Source organism: Myotis brandtii, unplaced genomic scaffold (assembly GCF_000412655.1).
Source record: "Myotis brandtii unplaced genomic scaffold, ASM41265v1 scaffold7, whole genome shotgun sequence".
Lineage (NCBI taxonomy): Eukaryota > Metazoa > Chordata > Mammalia > Chiroptera > Vespertilionidae > Myotis > Myotis brandtii.
The window spans coordinates 995,500-1,013,102 of record NW_005370740.1 but is presented as its reverse complement, the minus strand read 5'-3'; the positions used below and the strand labels follow the sequence as shown (position 1 = coordinate 1,013,102).

General features: G+C 43.3%; 1 protein-coding gene across 10 annotated transcripts in view; it reads left to right on the top strand.

The window, feature by feature from the left end:
• BCL2L13 (BCL2-like 13 (apoptosis facilitator)) overlaps nucleotides 1-17,603 on the top strand; it is a 212,771-nt gene that overhangs the window by 19,414 nt on the left and 175,754 nt on the right. For 9 of the 10 annotated variants that reach the window (XM_005882183.2, XM_005882187.2, XM_005882178.2 and 6 more), the window contains exon 2: nucleotides 7,187-7,357. In XM_005882183.2, the coding sequence (XP_005882245.1) occupies nucleotides 7,237-7,357 (121 nt within the window). In that variant the 5' untranslated portion in view covers nucleotides 7,187-7,236. Of the gene's footprint in view, nucleotides 1-4,451; nucleotides 4,492-7,186; nucleotides 7,358-17,603 lie in introns of those variants that run through there. The other variant, XM_014529912.1, reaches the window with a different exon arrangement.

The window sequence follows — 17,603 nt, the reverse complement described above, 5'->3', positions numbered from 1 at the left end:
CTGAGGCTGCACCCCCCTGCCCAGCATGCGCCAGGGGACCTGAGGCTGCGCTCCCTGCCTGGCAGGGCTTGATGGGGGCCCTGAGGCTGCGCCCCCCACCTGGCAGTGCTTGACAAGGGACCTGAGGCTGCACCCCCTGCCTGGTGGGGCTTGACGGGGATGGGGCAGGTCTGGTCTGGGTCTCGCCCAATGGGGGTGGGGCCGGCCAGGTCTGGGTCTCGTGCAATTTCGAGGAGCGGGCGGCGTCTTGGCTCTGGGTCCCGCGGCACGCCCCAGACTCTGACAGGAGGAAGATTTTTATATACATGTTACTAATTTTCTTTCATCTCTGACACTTCTATTATAGAGAAAGGACTAATAGCAATATTAAAATACTAGAGGCCCAGTGCACAAAAATTTGTGCACTCGGGGGGCAGGGGAGGGGGGGGGTCCCCCAGCCCGGCCTGTGCCCTCTCGCAGTCTGGGACCCCTCGGGAGATAACGACCTGCTGGCTTAGGCCTGCTCCCGGGTGGCAGAGGGCAGGCCCAATCCCTAAGTGCAGCCCCTGGTCAGGCTCAGAGCAGGGCCGATTGGGGAGTTGGGGCGCCGCCCCGTCATGCACAGAGCAGGGCGGATCGGGAGGTTGCAATGCCACCCTCAGTCACGCTCAGGGTAGGGCCGATTGGGGGGTTGGGGCACCGCCCCCTGTCACACACAGAGCAGGGCCAATCGGGGTTGGGGCACTGCCCCCTGTCACTCACAGAGTAGGGCCGATAGGGGAGTTGGGGCACCCCTCCCTGTCACACACAGAGCAGGGCAGATCAGGGGGTTGGGGCGCTGCACCCTGTCACACTCAGGGCAGGGCCAATGGGGAGGTTATGGCTCTACCCTGTCACACACAGAGCAAGGCCCGTGGAGGGGGGTTGGGGCGCCACCCTCTATCACCCACAGAGCAGGGCCGATCAGGGGGTTGGGGCGCCACCACTGTCACACTCGGGGCAGGGCCGATGGAGAGGTTATGGCTCTACCCTGTCACACACAGAGCAAGGCCCGTGGAGGGGGGTTGGGGCGCCACCCTCTATCACCCACAGAGCAGGGCCGATCAGGGGGTTGGGGCGCCACCACTGTCACACTCGGGGCAGGGCCGATGGAGAGGTTATGGCTCTACCCTGTCACACACAGAGCAAGGCCCGTGGAGGGGGGTTGGGGCGCCACCCTCTATCACCCACAGAGCAGGGCCGATCAGGGGGTTGGGGCGCCACCACTGTCACACTCGGGGCAGGGCCGATGGAGAGGTTATGGCTCTACCCTGTCCCACACAGAGCAGGGCCCGGATTGGGGGGCTCCCCCCTATCAGGCACAGAGGAGGGCTGATCAGGGGGTTGGGGTGCCTTCCCCTGTCACGAACAGAGCAGGGCGGATAGGGAGGTTGTGGCCCCGCCCCCTGTCACACACAGAGCCGCAGGGCGATCAGGGGGTTTGGGCGCTGCCCCCTGTCATGCTGATCCCGGTGCCGGGAGCCTCGCTGCTCCGCTGATCCCGGTGCTGGGAGGCCTATTACCCTTTTACTATATAGGATAGAGGCCTGGTGCATGGGTAGGGGCTGGCTGGTTTGCCCTGAAGGGTGTCCTGGATCAGGGTGGGGGTCCCCACTGGGGTGCCTGGCCAGTCTGGGTGAGGGGCTGAGGGCTGTTTTCCGGCTGGCGAGTGACTAAAGCTTCCAACCGCTCCTTGTTTTCTTCTCTCTTTTTTTTTTTTTTCTGGGCCAGCTTTAGCTCTGAGGCCTCGCTGCTGAAAACATAGATACAATGTTGCGGTCCGAGCCCGGCTGAATGGAAGCCCTTTTCTGGGGTTTTGTTTAGCTTCTTATTTGCAACATAGTATATAGTTGCTTAGAGTTGCAACTGAGAGGCTGGCAAGTTAGGCGGAGAACGTTGGAATCTGCAGCAAGCAAGCCTCGTGCTCGCTTCAGTGCCTGGCTGCCGGCCGCCATCTTGGCTGACAGTTAATTTGCATATACTCACTGATTAGCCAATGAAAAGGGTAGCGGTCGTACGCCAATTACCATGTTTCTCTTTTATTAGTGTAGATTTCCTCTAATTAATTCCCTTTTAATGTACACGAATTTCATGCACCGGGCCACTAGTGATTCAGATAAATCAAATTCCTTAATTTTTGTATTATTCCATGCTGTTTCAAAATGCTTCTGTGCCCTTTTCTGACCTACTTTACATCTAAAATTCACCCCTTTCTCATTGCCCAGCTGATTCAATTAGTGAATACCAATTCATGTTCCAAGCCTGGCTCAGTTTTTAGTTTATAAAGACATAATTAATTTCCTCTTCCTTTCCCCCTTCCCCAGAGAGACTTGTCTTTTTCTTCTTTTGGGTTGTTCTCTCCCACTCTATGGATACTGACTTGTATTATAGAACTTTATTGTTCTTGTTTATATATTTTTGTTTTCTTCTACTTGGTTGAAAACTTCTGAGGGCAGTAATTTATCTTAGTTGTCTTTGTGTCTAATGTGTATAGAGTACCTTGTATATTTTTTTCTTTAATATATTTTATTGATTTCAGAGAGGAAGGAAGAGGGGGAAAGAGAAACATCAATGATGAGAGAGAATCATTGTTTGGCTGCCTCCTGCATGCCCCCTAGTGGGGATCAAGCTCGCATCCCAGGCATGTGCCCTGACTGGGAATCGAACCGTGACCTTCTGGTTCCTAGGTCGATGCTCAACTACTGAGCCACAGTGGTCGGGCGAGTACCTTGTATCTTAAGATGTGTGTGGAATGAATACAAAAAATTGTCAGAAGGCACTGTTGTCTATTTTAATAGATGTAATTATTAGTCTGTATGTGGACTTTGTAGAATTAGAAGATTTTCTAAACTATAAATAGTCTAGTAATCTTTTAGAATGTAGTGTGTTATATTCATTGGGAAATTGCCTTAGAAATTTTAAGAAAAGTAGATTCCAGTTAGGTCTTGGTTACAAACAACACAAAGTAATTTAGCTTATTTGAGCAGAAAGGAACTTACTGCAAGGGCATTGGATATCTTACAGAATGGACAGGAAAGGTGGAAAATTAGGTTTGGGAAATAGGCAGGAATCAAGGGAGACTGCTGCACACTCAGCCAAGGTCTGGCCACGGGAATAGAATAGTATACTGCTACTGGATTTGCACCACTGCCTCTGCTGAACCCACACCACCACTATTCCATAAATTACCTTTTAATGTCTTTTTAGATTCCAAATCTAGAACCTCTGACTTGGGGCTGAGCCTAGATTACATATCTGTAGCCTGAGGGCCACGGACCAGAACAGGAGAGAAAATATCTAGTCAGTTTTAGCTTTTGTAGTGGGGGATTTGTTTTCTACTATGATTGACACTGTGGGATGCTCCATAGATAGGAAATTGAGGTCAGATGGCTGGTAGGCAAAAAAGTAAAAAAAACAAACAAACAGTGAAATTAGCTCTGGTTGGGTGGCTAAGTTAGTTGAAGCCCCATTTCATAGATCAAAAAGTTGTGCTTCAGTTCCTGGTCAGGGCACATACTTAGGTTGTGGATTTGATCCTCGGTCGGGGAGTGTGTGGGAGGCATTTGATTGATGTTTCTCACATCGATGTTTCTCCCTTCCTCTCTAAAATCAATAAAAGCATATCCTAGGGCAGTGGTCGGCAAACCGAGACTCGCGAGCCACATGCGGCTCTTTGGCCCCTTGAGTGTGGCTCTTCCACAAAATACCACGTGCGGGCGCGCACGTACAGTGCGATTGAAACTTTGTGGCCCATGCACAGAAGTCGGTTTTCGGCCTGGGCAAGTCTATTTTGAAGAAGTGGCGTTAGAAGAAGTGGGGGGTGTCGAAGAAGTGGGGGGTGTTGGTCGGGTGACACGCAGGCGGGCTGTGGGATACGCAGCGCGGGGGAGGTACATTGTTTTGAGGTACTTTCGCTGAGGTCGACCCCTTTCAACGCTCCCATCCACACTCGTCTATCTGAAACAAGTATACAAGACGAGTGTGGATGGGAGAGTTGGAAGGGGTCGACCTCAGCGAACGTACCTCAATCAGATTGAGGACGTTTTTAGCAAAGGCCAGCTTAGGAGTACCCTAATTAAGTTAATAACAATGTACCTACTTATATAGTTGAAGTTTAAAAAATTTGGCTCTCAAAAGAAATTTTAGTCGTTGTACTGTTGATATTTGGCTCTGTTGACTAATGAGTTTGCCGACCACTGTCCTAGGGTGAGGATTAAAAACAAAAGGTGAAAATGCATTATAGCACTACTGCTAGTTAATATCTGATTCATAGATCTCAGAAAATTTATTTCACTTTTATGGGTCTCTCTTTTATTATTTGTAAATTTGAAACACTATCTTTTCATTATTAAATGGTAATAACAATGTAAAAGTGTAATCAAATATATTTTTTTCTTTCTCTGTCTAATTTTGTCATCAAATATTTTGAATATCCTGTAAGAACACAAGGGATGTTGCTTTTATTCCTGTGATGTAAGCTATAATACCTTCTCCCTTTCTTTGGCGTATGTATTAATAATTTTTAAATATACCTTTCTGAAGTTTATGGGAACTTAAAGTTGAGCAGGGCAGTTCAAGGCATATTGTTGATTTATTGGGTATTTTTATATAATTTTTGTAGCATTGCCCCCAGAAGATAGAAACAATAATTATTCTAGGACATTTCTCTTAGTTTGCTTTTAACAGATCTTAAATTTTGCCAACCTTGCCTGTCTCTTTTTCCTGTTGTTAGCTATATCTGAACCTCTTTTTCTTTTCTTTTTTTAAAAATATGTTTTTATTGATTTTTTTTAAGATAGAGGGAGAGAAACATTGATTGGCTGCCTCTTGCATGCCCCCTACTGGGGATCAAGCCCACACCTGGGCATGAGCCCTGACCTGGTATTAAACCAGCAACCTCTTGGTGTACTGGACAATGCTCAAACAACTGAGTCACACTGGCCAGGGCTACTGGATATTTCTTGAGATCTTAAAGAAGTCTGTAGTGTTGTTTTAAGTAGAAAACAGTTATTTGGAAACCTCTTGATGAGATATTATGGTTGGAAACAGCTAGTAAGGTACATAGTAGGGGTCAACAGGTATAGATTTTCAGTTATAAAAGAAATCATTCTTGAGGATATAATGTACATTATGGTGACTGTAGTTAATAATACTGTATTGCATATTTGAAAGTTGCTAAGAGCATAAATATTTTTTAATTAAAATTTTTTCAATTTCATTCAATATTTGTATTACTTTCAGCTGTACAGCATGTGAGAATAAATTTATTTATTTCAGGTTATAAGAGAAAGTGTATTTAGAAAGTCACAGAGGTAGAAGAAGTGAGCTGTAGAAGAAATGCACTCAGGAAACAAGTTACAGAAGCAAAAGAAGGGCCTCTGGAGCTTAGGAGAAAGAGAGAGAGAGAGAGATAAGTGCCTTGAGGGACAAAAGAGGGAAGAGGGGCGTGGGTGGGCTCCAGAAAAGAGAGAGAGAACATGCTGAGAATAAATCTTAAGAAGGTAGCCTGGCCAGTGTGGTTCAGTGATTGAGCATCGACCCATGAACCAGGAGGTCACAGTTTGATTCCGGGTTAGGGTACATGCCTGGGTTGCGGTCTCGATTCCCAGTGTGGAGTGTGCAGGAGGCAGCCAATTAATTATGTTTCTCTCTCATCGATGTTTCTATCTCTCTAAAGATGAATAAAAACATTAAAAAATATATTTTTATTGATTTCAGAGAGGAACGAAGAGGTAGAGAGAGAGAGAAACATCAATGATGAGAGAGAACCATTGATAGGCTGCTTCTTGCATGCTCCACACCGGTGATTGAGCCCACAACCTGGGCATGTTGAACCATGATCTCCTAGTTCATAGGTGGACGCTCAACCACTTAGCCAGCTGGGCAATATAAACATATTTTTTAAAAAAAGAAATAAATAAAAAGGTACATGGTAGGTAAAACTGCTACTAAGTCCAGGTGAAAAAGGGAGAGTTGTAGTTGTGTTGACTAGGGGACAAGTTAGGAAGCCTAATGAAGAGATTCAGAACGTAGGCGCTTAAATAACAGTCCAGAAGCTAGTGGTCAGGTTAGCAAGGTCACTCTGTTCTACATGGCCATTCTGGGACACAGGTTCCTTCTGTCTTGTTGCTTCACCATCCCCTAAAATGGTGTTCTTGTTTGCATGTTTGCCATATTCGCATTTCAAACCATAGAAAGGAGGGAAGAGGAATTCTTTGAGGAAAGACCCACAAATTGCAGATATAACTTCCACTCATATTCCTGTGGCTAAGACTGATCATATGGTACATTCAGTTGCAAAGGAGACTAGGAAATATAATTGGCAACTGTGTGGCCACAATTTAGGAGGCTTTATTAGTAAAGGAAATAAGAGAACATACTGGATGGAGGTGCAGTGGGGGCATGACTAGTGTTTTTGCCATATAGGTGAAAATAGAGAAACTAGGGAGAGAGGGAAGTGTGCTTTTGATATGAAATTTGAATAAATTACCACTTGTAAGTAAATATATTTTTAAAACATTACTCAGAAGAAAAGTCTTAGAAATACTTATTTTGGTATTTAGTTGACTAATTGAAGTCAAGAAGAAAATTTACTAGCATGTACAGAGTCCTGGGGTTACGTTGGACTCGAAGTACATCGTTTTGTGGTTATGTCGCCATCTCCCATTTACTTATAAAAAAAAAAGATCTGTCATTTTGACGTATGTACATATGTGCTTTATGGTTTTTATTATTTACCACAAGTAAAGGTCAGGAATTGTTATCTTTCTTTTAAATTTTTTTTTACTGTTTCGCTTCATTACTGCTGTGTATGTGCTCCATGTGAGTGACGAAGGTGCTTATGTAGGTGGATTCCGATTTACGGCAAAAACTGCTTTACGTTGTGCTGTAGGAATGGATCTCCGACATAACCTGAGCACCTACTGTAATAAACTTTATTTTTTAATATATATTTTTATCGATGAGAGAGAATCATTGATTGGCTGCCTCCAGCACCTCCCCCCCCTCCCCCCCCCGCCCCAGGGGTTGAGCCCACAATCTGGGCATGTGCCTTGACCCAGAATCAAACCATGACACCTGGGTCATAGGTCTATGCTCAACCACTGGCGACAACAGCTGGGCAGCATGTAATAAACTTTAAACTGAAAAAATGCTTTCATGTTTTTAGGTTTTACGCATCTGTTAATAGACCTTTTTGGAGCTCTGCCACCCAACTCAATGGCGTCTTCTACTTCTGTGCCTCTGGGATTTCACTATGAAACAAAGTATGTTGTTCTCAGCTACTTGAGACACCTCTCTCAGGAGAAGCTGCAAGAGCATCATCTTTCCTCACTACAAGGTATTACCTTTGGCTTATGGTGGTTATATTTAGTAGCAATAATAACATCATATATAAAAGCATATATACCTAAATAATTTATATTTATGGTTTTATGATCAAATAATACCAATAAGCTTTTAAAAAGCTTTATTGTTGAGAGTATTACAGATGTCCCTCCATTTTCCCCCCATTACCCTCCCTCCTGCCGGTTCCTACCCTGCTCTAAGCCTTCAACACCTTATTGTCTGCCTCCATGGGTAATGCATATAAGTTCTCCAGTTAATCTCTCCCCCTTCCTGCCTTTCCCTCTAAGATTCGTCAGTCTGGTGCATGTTTCCTTGCCTTTGGTTCTATTTTATTCATCAGTTTATTTTGTTCATTAGACGCCTTGTTCATTTATTTTAATTTTTAGATTAGTTGTTGATAGATATGCATTTATTGCCATTTTATTGTTCATATTTTTTATTTTTACTTCTTAAAGAATACCCATACATTTCATGTAATACTGGTTTGGTGGTGATGAACTCCTTTAGCATTTTCTTGTCTATGAAGCTCTTTATCTGTCCTTCAATTCTAAATGATAGCTTAGCTGGGTAGAGTGATCTTGGTTGCAAGTCCTTTTAATCACTGAATATTTCTTGCCACTCTCTTCTGGCCTGCAAAGTTTCTGTTGAGAAATCAGCTGACAGTCTTATGGGAGCTCCCTTGTAGATAACTGCTTTCCTCTTGTTGGTTTTAAGATTCTGTTTTTCTTTAACCTTTGGCATTTTAATTATGATGTGTCTTGGTGTGGGACTCTGGATTCATCTTGTTGGGGACTCTCTGTACTTCCTGGACTTGTATATCTATTTCCTTCACCAAGTTAGGGAAGTTTTCTGTCATTATTTTAAAAATTAAAAAAAATGTTTTTATTGATTTCAGAGAGGAAGGGAGAGGGAGAGATAGAAACATCAATGTTGAGAGAGAATCACCAATTGGCCTCCCCCTGTAAACCCCCCCCCCCTCCACACACACACACACACTGGAGATTGAGCCCGCAACCTGGGCACGTGCCTTAACAGGGAATCGAACCGTGACCTCCTGGTTCAGAAGTCCAGTGCTCAAGCACTGAGCTACACTGGCTGGGCTCTGTCATTTTTTCAAATAGGTTTTCAACTTCTTGATCTCTCTCTTCTCCTTCTGGCACCCCAATGATGCAATTGTTGATATGCTTCAAGTTGTCCCAGAGGCTCCTTGCACTTTCCTCATTCTTTTAGATTCATTTTTCTTTTTGCTGTTCTCATTGGGTGTTTTTTGCTTCCTTATATTCCAACTTGCTGATTTGATTCTCAGGTTCATCTACTCTACTGTTGATTCTCTATACAATATTCTTCACTGAAGTTAGTGTATCATTCATTTCTGACTGGTTCTTTTTTATGCTTTTGTAGTTTGCACTAAGTTCATTGAGCATCCTTATAATCAGTGTTTTGAACTCTGCTTTTAGTAGATTGCTTGTCTCCATTTTCTTTAGTTCCTTTTCTGGAGTTTTGCCCTGTTCTTTCATTTGCCCTGTTCTTTTCATTTTTAAATCCTCATTTTAGCAGCCTCCCTGTGTTTGTTTCTGTGTTTTAGGTAGAGTTGGTCCATTTCCTGGGCTTGGTTGAGTTGCCTTATGTAGTAGGTGTTTTGTAGAGTCCAGGGGCACAGCCTTCTTGATCACGAAGCTGAGCGCTCAAGGTGTGTGTGCTCCCCCCCCCCCCCCCCCCCACACACACACACTTGGATGGGCTGTGTACATCCTCTGTTGTAGTTCAGTTTGATTGCTGTTGGCATGTTAATAGGAAGGGATTTATTCCCAGGCCAGTCAGCTGGAAGGAGTGGCTGTGACCAACGAGGATCAGATGTGCAGGGGCCCACCCCACAGAGTAGGACTTACTTCAGCAGGTCTCTGATACCTGCTGAGTCTGCCCCTTGTCTGTTGTTTGTGGGGGTGGTGATGCTACAGGGTGATCTGATATAGTCTACCAGGTGTGCTGGCTCTGTGGCTTTCCAGGAGGTGCAGGCCAAGATCACCACTGCCAGTATTCTGCCCAAGGCCACTGGCATGAACTACAGATCAATGTTTAGATGACTGCTACTTGTGTTGGGCTTGGAGATGCCAAGAAGAGGCCAAGCTGTGAACCAAGGTAGCATGCTGCTAGTGCTGGACCTAGGACCACTTAGCAAGAGGTATGGGATATACTGAAGCCAGCTGTTGGAGAGATTTTAGGAATGTCTGAAGCCTGAGTTAGGACACGCTATTCATATAGAAAAGCCACTGCAAACAGCTTTGGTGGGGTCCCAGGGAATCACCAGGGCTGGGCAAACAGTGTGGGCCAGGTTGATGGAGATTCAGATATGGCATCTGCCAGTGGCCCTGTGGCTGGGAGGTCTCAGCAAAGGAACAATGACCTCTGCCAGCACTTTTCTCTGGGAGGCCCCCCAGCTCTTGTCCTAAAGCCATACACTTTATTTCCTCTGTATGTCCCTGGATCCTTTCAAGCTGCTGCCCAAGTGCTGGAGATCAGTGGGAGCGTATCTGAGTAAGTCCATGCATGGGGCCTTTAAGTGGAACTGCCTGGGGCTCTAGCAACCTCTGTGTCATCCAGCAATAATCCTCATTGGTTTTTACAGCCTGTAGTTATAGGGACTTCTCTTCCCAGCACTAGAACCCTAGACTGAGGGGTCTGCTGTGGGGCTGGGACCCCTTGCTCCTCACGGGGGAATTCTGCAGCCAAGATATCCCTCCCTGTTAAAAATCAGCATACTTTCAACCAGTGTCGCTTAGTGGTTGATCATCGATTTACGAACCTGGAGGTCATGGTTCAATTCCCTATCTAGGACATGCCTGGGTTTCGGACTCTGTCCTCAGTAGGGGGCATGAAGGAAGTTGATCAATAATTCTCTCTCATCATTGATTTTTTTTCTAATTTAAATTCTTTATTATTGAAAGTATTACATATGTTTCCTTTTCCCCCCATTAACCTCTCCCTGGCTGCTCCCACCCTCCAGCACATGCCCTTGCCCCCCTACTGTCTGTGTCCATTGGTTATGCTTATATGCATGCATACAAGTCCTTTGGTTGATCTCTAATCCTCCTCCCCCCTATGATGTTGCAAATGGTAGGAGTTCTTTCGTTTTTACAGCAGTGTAGTATTCCATTGTGTAGATGTACCACAGTTTTTTAATCCACTCATCTGCTGATGGGCACTTAAGCTGTTTCCAAATCTTAGCTATTGTAAATAGTGCTGCTATGAGCATAGGGGTGCATATATCCTTTCTGATTGGTGTTTCTAGTTTCTTGGGAGATATTCCTAGAAGTGGGATTACTGGGTCAAATGGGAGTTCCATTTTTAATTTTTTGAGGACACTCCATACTGTTTTCTCATCATTGATGTGTGTTTTTTTATCATTGATGTTTTTATCTCTCCCTTCCTCTCTCAAATAAATAAAAAATATATTTAAAAATAAGCAAACAAACAAAATGCCACACATTCTGCATCTCCAGCCCTCCTATCAATTTCAGTGTGGTTTCTTCTTTAATTCTCTAGTTGTAGGATTTCCAGTCTGCCAGATATCAGGTGGTTCTGAATGATGGTTGTTCTGTATTTTAGTTGTAATTTTGATGTGATTATGGGAAGAGGTGGGTCCTGGAGTTTACCTATGCCACCATCTTGACCCTCTCCTCATTTTTTTTAATACCAATAAGCTTTTAAGGAATAACCTCTCCTCTCTTTCCATTCCCTGATCCATTCCCAGAAGCAACTACTTTGTTTTTTTTTATTTTTATTTTTTTTATTAATTAAATCTTTATTGTTCAGATTATTACATTTGTTCCTCTTTTTTCCCCCCATAACTCCCCTCCCCCCTCCACCCAGTTCCCACCCCACCCTCTGCCCTCACTCCCCACCCACTGTCTTCATCCATAGGTGCACGATTTTTGTCCAGTTTCTTCCCGCATCTCCCATTCCCCTTTCCCCCCCAAGAATAGTCAGTCCATTCCCTTTCTATGTCCCTGATTCATTATAATCACCAGTTCATTCTGTACATCAGGTTATTTATTCACTTGATTCTTAGATTCACTTGTTGATAGATGCATGTTTGTTGTTCATAATTTGTATCTTTACCTTTTTCTTCTTCCTCTTCTTAAAGAATACCTTTCAGCATTTCATATAATGCTGGTTTGGTGGTGATGAACTCCTTTAGCTTTTCCTTATCTGTGAAGCTCTTTATCTGACCTTCAATTCTGAATGATAGCTTTGCTGGATAAAGTATTCTTGGTTGTAGGTTCTTGGTATTCATCACTTTGAATATTTCTTGCCATTCCCTTCTGGCCTGCCAAGTTTCTGTTGAGAAATCAGCTGACAGTCGTATGGGTATTCCCTTGTAGGTAACTGAGTTTCTTTCTCTTGCTGCTTTTAAGATTCTCTCTTTGTCTTTTGCTCTTGGCATTTTAATTATGATGTGTCTTGGTGTGGTCCTCTTTGGATTCCTTTTGTTTGGGGTTCTCTGCACTTCTTGGACCTGTAAGTCCATTTCTTTCACCAGGTGGGGGAAGTTTTCTGTCATTATTTCTTCAAATAGGTTTTCAATATCTTGCTCTCTCTCTTCTTCTGGCACCCCTATAATTCGGATGTTGGTGCATTTGAAACTGTCCCAGAGGCTCCTTACACTATCTTCGTATTTTCAGATTCTTTTTTCATTTTGCTTTTCCGGTTGGGTGTTTTTTGCTTCTTCGTATTTCAAATCGTTGACTTGATTCTTGCAATCCTCTAGTCTGCTGTTGGGAGTCTGTATAATATTCTTTATTTCAGTCAGTGTATGCTTAATTTCTAGTTGGTCCTTTATCACAACCTCGAGGGTCTCATTAGATTTCTTGTAGATCTCATTAAGTTTATCGGCAGTTTCTAGAAAATTCTTGAAAAACCTTAAAAGTGTGGTTTTGAACTCTATATCCAGTAGTTTGTTTTCCTCCATTTCTGTCATTTGTGTCCTTTTTCTTTGTCTCCGCATTTTTTATGCTTCCCTTTGTTGATAAAGTGGTTTTCTGTGCTAAGTGTCCTCTAGGGCCCGTGGTTCAGCCTCCCCAATTACCTGAGGAGGACACTCTTGGTGCACCCCCTTGTGGTCTTTGTGCACAGTCTTGTTGTAGTTACAGAAGCAACTACTTTGAATGCTTTTTAAGAGCTTAATATTTTTCCCAGCCAGCATGGCACAGTGGTTGAACATCCACCTATGAACCAGGAGGTCACAGTTCGATTCCCAGTCAGGGCACATGCCTAGGTTGCGGACTCCATCCCCAGTGAGGCAGCCAATCAATGATTCTCTCTTATCATTGATGTTTCTATCTCTCTCTCCTTCTCCCTTCCTCTCTTAAATCAATAAAAAAATATTTTTTAAAAAAGCTTGATATTTTATTTTTAAAAGTTTTTTACTTTTGTCGCCAGAACCGGTTTGGCTCAGTGGATAGAGCGTCGGCCTGCGGACTCAAGGGTCCCAGGTTCGATTCCGGTCAAGGGCATGTACCTTGGTTGCGGGCACATCCCCAGTGGGGGGCGTGCAGGAGGCAGCTGATCGATGTTTCTAACTCTCTGTCCCTCTCCTTCCTCTCTGTAAAAAATCAATAAAATATATTTAAAAAAAAAAAATAAAAGTTTTTTACTTTTGTTGTTAATTCTCACCCCAGGATATTTTCCATTGGTTTTTGAGAGAGAATAGAAAGGAGGGGGAGAGACAGAGAGAAAGAAAACATCAATGTGAGAGAGACACATTGATTGTTTGCCTCCTGCACTTGCCCTGATCAGGGCTGGGGATCGAGCTTGTAACCAAGGTACATGCCCTTGACCAAAATCCAATCTAGGACCCTTCAGTCCACAGGTTGACGCTCTATCCACTGAGCCAAACGAGCTAGGGCAAGAGCTTGATATTTTAAATGATTGCCTTTGGTACAGGTACAGATCTGTTAAGTACATGTAAATAAAAAGAAATACACGTGTCTTTAGAGATTTTATATTTAATAAGACATAGGTTAGAATTACATTATTATTATTATTATTTTTAAGTATACTTTTATTGATTTCAGAGAGGAAGGGAGTGGGAGAGAGAGATAGAAACATCAATGATGAGAATCATTGATTGGTTGCCTCAACCTGGGCATGTGCCCTTGACCGGAATTGAACCCGGGACCCTGCAGTCCACGGGCCGATGCTCTATCCACTGAGCCAAATTGGCTAGGGCTACATAATTATTTTTAAATTTATAATACAGTTTAGTTGCTTGGATTGCCTTTTTTCAATGCTATTAGATTAAAACATTGAATTCTTATATTTGATAGTTTTTGTACAATTCTTTGTATTGGGAAGTTGTATATATACTTCTTTATTTTTAAGTCTTTATTGTTGAGACTATTACAGGTATCCCCCTTATTTACCCCATTGCCCGCCTCCACCTAGTTCCCACCCTGCCCCAGGCCTTCACCACCCTACTGTCTGTGTCCATAGGTAAGATCCTTGGTTAATATCTTCCCTCCCCCACCACCTCCTTCCCCCATCCCTCTGAGATTCGTCAGTCTGTTCCATGCTTCCATGCCACTAATTCTATTTTATTCACCAGTTTATTTTGTTCATTAGATTTCTTTTAAATATATATTTTTTGATTTCAGAGAGGAAGGGAGAAGGAGTGGGAGATAGAAACATCAATGATGAGAGAGAATCATTGACTAGCTGCCTCCTGCAGGCGTCACACTGGGGATTGAGCCCACAACCCGGGCATGTGCCCTGATCAGGAATCGAACCTTGACCTCCTGTTCATTAGATTTCTTGTTCCTTTATTTTGATTTTTAAGATTCAATTGTTGATAGTATTTATTGTCATTTTATTTTTCATATTTTTTATCTCTTCTTCTTCTTCTTCTTCTTCTTCTTCTTCTTCTTCTTCTTCTTCCTCTTCCTCTTCCTCTTCCTCTTCCTCTTCCTAAAGAATACCCTTCAACATTTCATGTAATATTGTTGTGGTGGTGATGAACTCCATTAGCTTTTTCTTGTTTGTCAAGCTCTTTATCTGACCCTCATTCTAAATGATAGCTTTGCTGGGTAGAGTAATCTTGGTTGTAGGTCCTTTCTATTCATCACTTTGAATATTTCTTGCCATTCCCTTCTGACCTGCAAAGTTTCTGTTGAAAAATCAGCTGACATTCCTATGGGAGCACCCTTGTAGGTAATTAACTGCTTTTCTCTTGCTGCTTTTAAGATTCTCTTTTTGTCTTTAACCCTGGGCATTTTGATTATGATGTGTCTTGGTGTGGGCCTCTTTGGGTTTCTCTTGTTTTGGACTCTGCACTTCCTGGACTTGTAAGTCTATTTCTTTCACCAGGTAGGGCAAGTTTTCTGTCATTATTTCTTCAAATAGGTTTTCAGTATTTTGCTCTCTCTCTTCTCCTTCTGGCACCCTCATAATGCAAATGTTGGTAGGTTTATAGTTGTCTCAGAGGCTCCTTACACTATCTTCATATTTTTGGATTCTCTTTTCTTTTTGCTGTTCTGATTGAGTGTTTTTTTGTTTCTTCATATTCCAAATCATTGATTTGATTCTTGAAATCCTCTACTCTACTGTTGAAACCCTGTAAATTATTCTTTATTTCAGTTAGTGTATACTTAATTTCTGACTGGTCCTTTTTCATGTCTTTGACATTCTCACTGAGATCCTTGACAGTCTCATGAAGATCCTTGAGTAACCTTGTAACCACCGTTTTGAACTCTAATAGTTTTCTTGCTTTCATTTGTGACATATTTCTTTGTCTCTACATTTTGGCTGTTTTAGGTAGAGTTGCTGTGTCTCCTGGAATTGGTAGAGTGGCCTTGTGTAGTGCGTGTCCCGTAGGGCCCAGTGGCTCAGCCTCTCCAGTCACCTGAGCTGGGCACTCTAGGTGTGACTCTTTGTGGGCTGTGTGCACAGTCTTGTAGTTGAGTCTTGATTGATGTTGACATCACTGGGAGGAGTTGACCTCCAGGCCAATTGGCTGTGAGGACCAGCTGCAACTACAGTGGGAGAGCTGCTGTGCAGGAAATACCCCTATGGAGCAGGATTTGCTTTAGTGCTTACTGAGCCTGCCCCTTGAGTATGTTGCTTGTGGACGTGTAGAGTTGTAATCTGGTATGGTCTCAAACAGTCCACTGGGTCCACTGACTATAGGGCCTCCAGGGGGATGCAAAGTTAGCCACTGCATGGGGCCACCCTGCAGGAGCTATTTGTATTGGGCTTGGAGGTGCCCAGGGGAGGTCCAGCTGTGAAGTAAGGCCGGCTGGTGCTAGTGCTGGGTCTTGGGCCTTTTATTGATTGGTTTGGGGCACACTATCATCAGCTTCAGCTTGTTTGAGAGATTTTAGCAAAGTCTGAAGCCTGAGCCAGGTCAGGCCATTCATATGGAAAAGTCACTGCAAACAGGTTTGGTGAGGCTGCAAATTGGATGGGGCTGGTCTCAGGGAATCCCCACGGCAGAGCAAACAGTGTGCTCCTTGCTGCTGGAGACTCAGATATTGCTTCCAGTTAGCCCTTCGACAGGGGAGATCCTAACACAGGAATAATGACCCCTGCGATCACTCCTGTCTGGGAGAAAGCCACCCTGAGTTCCTGCCCTGATGCCAAACAGTCCAGTTCCTACCTGTATGTGTTTGGATTCCTCAGAGCCACCACCCACCTGACGCTGGAGCTCAGAGGAAGTAGGAACTTGTAAGTTCCTGCACTGGCCTTTAAAAGGAACACCTGAGTCTCCGGTAGCCTCCATGTCACTCAACCCCAATCCCTGCTGGTTTTTACAGCCCATATTTACAGAGACTTCTCTTCCCAGCTCTGGAACCTGGGCTGGGAGGTCTGGTGAGGGGCTGGTACCCCTTGCTCCTCACGGGTGGTTTCCACAGAGACGATCTCCCTCCCCATTAAAAAAAACAGCACACATGGGTGCCAGACCAGCCCCTTCCATTCCTCTGCCCCTCCTACCAGTCTCAATTGTTTCTTTTCTTCTTTAGTTGTATGACTTCCATTCAGTCAGCTTTCAGATGATTTTGAATAATGGTTGTTCAGTATTTTAGTTGTAATTTTGATGTGGTTATGACAGGCGGCGAGTACTTATGCCACCATCTTGGTTCTCCTTCTTTAAATAGTTTGCCAAACGAACGTTAAAATAGTTACTAGAGACTGAATCATTTTACTTCATTAAGATGTAATATCATCATCTTAAATATTCTCATCCAAAGATTTCTATTGCATCCTCTGTCATTCTGGTTCAAGAAAGGGTAGTGTTGAGCATTTAGAAATGATGAAATGTAGTGGCCATTCTAGCAGGTAGGCGCAATGAAAGAAGGTGTCCTAACAATGCTAATTTACAAGTTTATATATAACTAATGAGTGTTATATTTTTACATATTGAATCGTTTTAAGTACCCCACGTTAGGTTGCTATTCTAAAAACAAAATTACATCAAAATGACTTTTAAAACTCATTAAAGAAAATGTGATACCAAATATCGAATTTATTATTTTACCAGGCTCACACAGCAATTATTTTACTTTCTATTGTTTTCTAGTCTTTATTAATATACATAGTTTGTACATAGTGGTAATCAATTATTTGTGATTTTTTTCACTCAGTTTTATCTTTTTAAAATTTTTTTATTTTTAAATATATTTTTATTGATTTCAGAGAGGAAGGGAGAGGGAGAGAGAGATAGGAACATCAATGATGAGAGAGATTCATTGATTGGCTGCCTCCTGCATGCCCCCCACTGGGGATCAAGCCCGCAACCTGGGCATGTGCCCTTGACTAGAATTGAACCTGGGACCCTTTAGTCCACAGGCCGAAGCCCTGAGCCAAAACGGCTAGGGCTCACTCAGTTTTAAAATGTTTCTATGTTCACGTTCTTTATTGTATGTCTGAATGTCTTCAGGTTTTTTTTTAAATTGATTAAGGTAGCAGTCGGCCTGGTGGTCAAATCCCTCTAGTTTTAACTACAACAATCAAGGCTTAACTAGAACAAGACTGCGCACAAAGACCACTAGGGGGTGCACCAAGAAAGCATAAAAAATGCGGAGACAAAAAAACATGACAGAAATGGAGGATATAGAGCTAAAAATCGCAATTTTGAGGGCTTGCAAAAATGTGCTAGAAGCTGCCAATAAACTTGAGGAGAGACTCACGAAAACTAATGAGACCCTCGATGCTATGATAAAGAAACTAGAAATTAAGCATACACG